This window comes from Triticum aestivum, chromosome 6A (genome assembly GCF_018294505.1).
Source record: "Triticum aestivum cultivar Chinese Spring chromosome 6A, IWGSC CS RefSeq v2.1, whole genome shotgun sequence".
Classification (NCBI taxonomy): domain Eukaryota; kingdom Viridiplantae; phylum Streptophyta; class Magnoliopsida; order Poales; family Poaceae; genus Triticum; species Triticum aestivum.
The window spans coordinates 553,493,755-553,499,097 of record NC_057809.1 but is presented as its reverse complement, the minus strand read 5'-3'; the positions used below and the strand labels follow the sequence as shown (position 1 = coordinate 553,499,097).

Below are 5,343 nucleotides of genomic sequence, written 5' to 3'. Positions count from 1 at the left end.
AAATGATTCAAGATTTGGACGCGCGGTTTAAGAGATAAAACATTTTGAATAAACGAATCTAGAAGAAAAGGGGGAAATTCTCATGTTGCGACAAATGATGCACGTGCCGTGTGATACTTCTCGGAGCGTTGGAAGGTGGGAGTGACCTTTACAAATAGTACTCCTTAATTAGTGATTCGTAAATTTCAACATGCGTAACAGTCCCCGGTAGGATGGCCTACGTGGACTGGGCCACGCCCCGTGCCAACCCACATGGATTTAGCCCAACAAGGCACTAGGGACTCTGGGCCCGAACCAGACGCGTCGGTCTCGCGCACCAGCGCAAAACCCTCATTTGTCTAAAAAAAAAGTGCAAACCCTCCTCGCCCGATTCTTCCCAAATTCCCCAACCATGGCGGCTGTAGCCGTCACACGCCGGAGGCTCTCGGCGCTCCTCCACTCCTCCCGCGCGATTCCCCGTCGCCTCCTCCTCCTCACCGGCGCCGCCGCCTCTGCGCCCTCAGCCCACCCCTCTCCGTGGGCGCCGCCGTCGCGAGGGGCAAAGACGGCGCTGCCGGGAAGGCCCGGGTACTCTCCGCTCAACGACCCGTCCCCGAACTGGAGCAACCGGCCACCCAAGGAGACCATCCTGCTGGATGGCTGCGACTACGAGCACTGGCTCATTGTCATGGAGTTCCCCGCCGACCCCAAGCCCTCCGAGGAAGATATGGTGGCCGCCTACGTCAAGACCCTCACCGCTGTGCTCGGAAGGTATACGCACTTCTCTGGTCTTACTATTGGTCAACCCTATCGAATTTAATCTTTTACGACTAGGGTGGATCTTTCATAGTCCCAATCAATATTAGACCAACTCTAGCAGAGTCGCGGTATCCCCGGTCTCATATGGGATATCAAGCGCGCTTCATATCCATATAGAGGCCGTGCCTGCGGCTGCTGTGCGCAAACACAGAGTTGCCATAATGCAGCCTTAATATCTTCTCTTTTCTGTTTTTTTGTTGTTGCATCAACTCAAAATACACGCCCAGTTTAAGGGATTAAAACACTAATTTGAGATAATATCGCATTACAAAGTGGTTACATGGAGGTAGAAAAGTTGATTAGCGACATTTTTTTACTACATCTTGGGAGAAGCACTAGTTGCTACCTACCAAGACAATGGTGAATGCAGTGCACGGTGCACATGCATATGTGACGAGTCAACTCATCCTCTACGCACGGGGGTGTGCGGTCCGGCGACCTCGTCTTCGTCCCATTCCTGCCAGCGATTGCTGAGGTCGGAGATGGCCTTTTTAAGATGGGCAAGCCCCAATATGGCGCGCTTTGTCTCGGTGAATGACACCATGTTCATGTCGACTGTGCGCCATCTGATGCACTCCCCGTCAGCCGCCAAGTCTGTCTGTTTCTCCTCGTAATGGAGCCAGATGGCACAGTCCCTCTTCGCCCACAACGCCTTCCCGACATCGGTGTGTTTGAAGATATCTCTAGGGCAGACGGCCGAGGCGATGTGGAGCACGTGGTGCCCGATATGAGCTGCGTGGGCGAGCCCTCGCTTGCTCATATGGGACCTGCACTTAGGCTTCATTTGGATGCTAGGGGTGATATTCCCAGGAAAGAGATGCCCTGGTTGAAATTTCTTGGCCAAATAGAAAAACCTGTGGAGAATTAGCACCGTCATTTGGCTGATTAGCTCCAAGGGATAATCTCATGCTACAGAGAAAGAGCATACTGAACACTGAAATGGAGCATTCTCTATCGCATCAGTACCCATGCCATGGATAGGCACACGACCACCCTAGTGGCTTCCCAGTTTTGAGGGAGGCACATCCAGATCTTGCCGCCGGCCAGCTCCCTGTGGACATGCATCCCTGCCGTCACAGTGGTCTTTGCCGTCTTTACATCCACCATCACCAACAGTTGCCGGCGCCGTCGGCGGCACTCTTAAAGACCAATCTTGCATGTAACTGAAACGGGAATAGCCTCATGTTACACTCTCCTCACGAGCATTAGCCGTCACCTCTGATCCTTCCTCAGAGCGTGAACCCTAGTCGCCCAGATCTGAGTGAACCTTAGTTAAACCATGGGAGCAGATGTAGAGATGGAGACGAGCAGTGGATGAATGAAATCGACTAGGGGATGCTCGCGAGTGGAACGGTGGAGGACAAGATGAAGGACGGGGGCGGAGGGGGAAGGCGGATGAGCTTACGGCGTGAGAGACAGGGAGAATTCTTCTGATGTCCAGGGGTTGGGGTTAGGAGCCTGGGGATTTACAATTTAACTAACACACTTGATCTCCAACTTTCTAATTAGTGACATCTTTTTTCCTATTATTATAACTCTTTCCCTATGAATACAATTATGTGTTTCCTGATTACCAATAGCTGTCTGGGCTGTGCTGCTTGCATTGGCTTGTCACACATTAGCCATAACAATTGCTCACAGGAACAGCACCCTATGGTACTTGCGCAATCCTTAAGATTGTGGTATTCCTGTATGTTCATTTCCGATTAGTTTATTTCCTCAGAATCAGGTTTCCTAGTTATCTAAGTGTCATCAGTTAGAGATGAATACGCAAAATAAAATTCTAAACAAGCTCATCTAAAGTCAAGCAATCGCTTAGCCATCCTTCCTTGGAAGTAGTTATTTCCTATAAATTATGGCGAGGATTAACCAGCTTATAGGAGAACATGTCAGGCCTATAAGCGTGAAAAGCTTGCCCTTTAGGTTACCTAAGTATGTCCAAAGGCTGCTTGACACTATCCAAGTTGTAAGACTGTTGGAGCAGTTTTTCTGTTTGGAAAGTATCCAACACAATACCCCTTTGGTTTATTTGTTGTCATGATTATGTGGCTCTAGCAAAAATAAATAAAGATGACTCTCTTCTGCCCTATCTGAGGACTTAGAGAGAGTTTTTTTTTTAACTGGGCATAACCCCTTTCCATTAACTGAATATGGACTTAGAGACAGCTATCTCTTCGTGCCTTGTACTACAAAGATTGTTAGTCCCCAAATTGTGGGATATCATTATCATGTAGGAAATCTAGTTGCCTCAACAGGACAGCCTTTCTTTTCTGGACCACCTGATCACCTTATTACTTGGAGTTGGCCAGAATAGAATAGTCCATCCAATTTAAATGCTTATGTCTATCTCTCCATGATTACTGGTAGTTGAAAGTTTTTTTTTTTGGCTATGGCGAAGTAAAATGCTTGTTAATTTTGTGTGAACAAGGCTGTCCACCATTGAAGATCTGTTTCTGGGGTTTGAATGTAATATCATGTTTACCCTTATCGATCCATTCCTTAGGTTTATGTGTCATGCTCTAACTACTAACTTTAAGCTATGTGTATCTTCTAGTGCATTCTTTTAGGTTGATGTGTGCTCTTTTAATGAATTTTAATGCTCTAATAAGTAATAACTGAATGGATATGTATTTTAATTGTTTTATGCAGTGAGGAGGAGGCAAAGAAGAAGATCTACTCAGTATGCACTACAACTTACACAGGGTTTGGTGCGTTGATTTCGGAGGAGTTATCATACAAAGTTAAAGGTGAAAATTGTTTGGCTCTACTTTTCTGCAAGATATTGTTGCCAAATCATGTTTCAACTGAATTTTGTATTGTTATAATGTTGCTAATTCAGGATTGCCGGGAGTTCTTTGGGTATTACCTGATTCATATTTGGATGTGCCTAACAAGGATTATGGAGGTTAGTACTTGTCATTACTTATTCTCATGTACTAACTTCCACACCTGGCTTAAACGCTCTGATCATATTATGTAGAAAATGCAAAACCACTTATATATGTGGTACATGTACTACTTAGCCCTCCAAATGTACAGTGATGTTTTGCAAGGGCTTTTTTTTGGTAAAAATTGGATTGTGGTCTTTATGGAAGTCTAAATTAATCTCTGAGGCATATTTGATGATGATGGTAGTACTTGTGCTTACGTATACATCTACAAGTGGAGGAAATCCATTTTCTATCATGTATGTTGTTCTTCCTTGTGCACCTAACGTCCTATCGTTGATCTTCATCTCCACCCAAATTATATGTTGTGATTATTCGCTCTTACTTATATTAGGCTACTACTTCAAACAGGTGATCTCTTTGTAGATGGCAAAGTCATTCATAGGCCACAATTTCAGTTCACTGAGAGGCAGCAGGTAAGGAGCAGACCTCGTCCCCGCTATGACAGGCGACGAGAGACTATGCAGGTTGAGCGAAGAGAAACTATGCAGAGAGGTCCTTCAGTACAAGAGCACAGACCTCCGTTTTCTAAGCAGGTTGCTCAAAATAATGGGCAGCATGAAATCGTACCGCCAGGAAGGAACTAACTTCATTCTACCTTAGTATGGATAATGAGGTTGGGAGTAACCCTTCTCTTTTCCTTATTTCTATGTGAACTTTGTTTTGCATTGTAGCAACAAAAAAAATGAAAGAGACCTGTGGTTGGATACATCTGTGCAAATGTCATGATTTGATGCTTCTCAAAACTTCTTTTTGTGCAAACGAGGGGGGAATGATTTTTTCTTGAATCAATAAAAGCAAATTTACAAATTTCAGCACTCCTTAAACTTGATTTTAAATGTTAGACTAGAATTCAGTAAGTTAGTCAGGATCGACATCTACCAGCAACGCTTCAATTTGAGTTCAGATCAACAGCCCGCAGGCCAGCTAATTTGTTATCTAAAGAGTTGGGAGCAGGATCGCTGCTGCCTTGTATACGGTATACAAGATCATGCAGGCATTCTATGGTGGAATGTACTATGTCCAAGTGCATTACACCACTGTGATCTTGCTATGAGTTATGAAAATCAAAGCAGAGGATTGGATACTCTCTCTAATTGACAAACTGTCCCACTGTGAGTTAATTGAGGCATTAGTCACACCCTTTGGAGTACTCCCTCTAAAAAAAAAGTTAAGACCTTTTAGATCGCTGGTAGTGAGTATATTATAAGTATATAATCTAAAGCCCTTTCTGGATGATGGGTTTTCCTGAAAGCTGTATGGCAGAGCTAGAGGTTCAACAGAAGACGAATATATGGCTGGTAGAGAGTGCACCGACTATTAATTGGATACCTCCGCCCCGAGGTTGGGTTAATATCAACGTCGATGCCGCCACAGGCAAGACTGAGTCTAAGAAGGTATTTGTTTCAGGGACTTATTGGTTTAGGGACTTAAAAAAATCCCTATAAGTCCCATCTAAACCAAACAGGAAGGACTTATAGTGATTGTTTGAATAACTAGTATTTGGAACCAGTTTTAGCTAAATCAGTTTTAGGAGTATTTTTAGGAAAACCAGTTTTAAGTTGTTGTTTTATTAAAACTAGTTTATAGAATACTT

At 44.4% G+C, this 5,343-nt stretch overlaps 1 protein-coding gene across 1 annotated transcript; it reads left to right on the top strand.

The window, feature by feature from the left end:
- The first annotated feature begins 334 nt into the window (after positions 1 to 334).
- LOC123128439 (multiple organellar RNA editing factor 3, mitochondrial) lies at positions 335 to 4,455 on the top strand. Its single transcript, XM_044548437.1, has 4 exons — positions 335 to 750; positions 3,448 to 3,545; positions 3,638 to 3,703; positions 4,098 to 4,455. Exons 1-4 carry the CDS (start codon positions 392 to 394, stop codon positions 4,331 to 4,333), a joined length of 759 nt encoding a protein of 252 aa, XP_044404372.1. The 5' UTR covers positions 335 to 391; the 3' UTR covers positions 4,334 to 4,455.
- The last annotated feature ends 888 nt before the right edge of the window (positions 4,456 to 5,343 follow it).

Excerpts from the sequence above, each read along its gene's own strand:
- LOC123128439 (XM_044548437.1), top strand. The coding sequence starts at position 392 with ATGGCGGCTGTAGCCGTCACACGCCGGAGGCTCTCGGCGCTCCTCCAC. Across the intron at positions 751-3,447 it reads CTCACCGCTGTGCTCGGAAG|TGAGGAGGAGGCAAAGAAGA; the intron begins GTATACGCACTT and ends TGTTTTATGCAG. Across the intron at positions 3,704-4,097 it reads GCCTAACAAGGATTATGGAG|GTGATCTCTTTGTAGATGGC; the intron begins GTTAGTACTTGT and ends TACTTCAAACAG.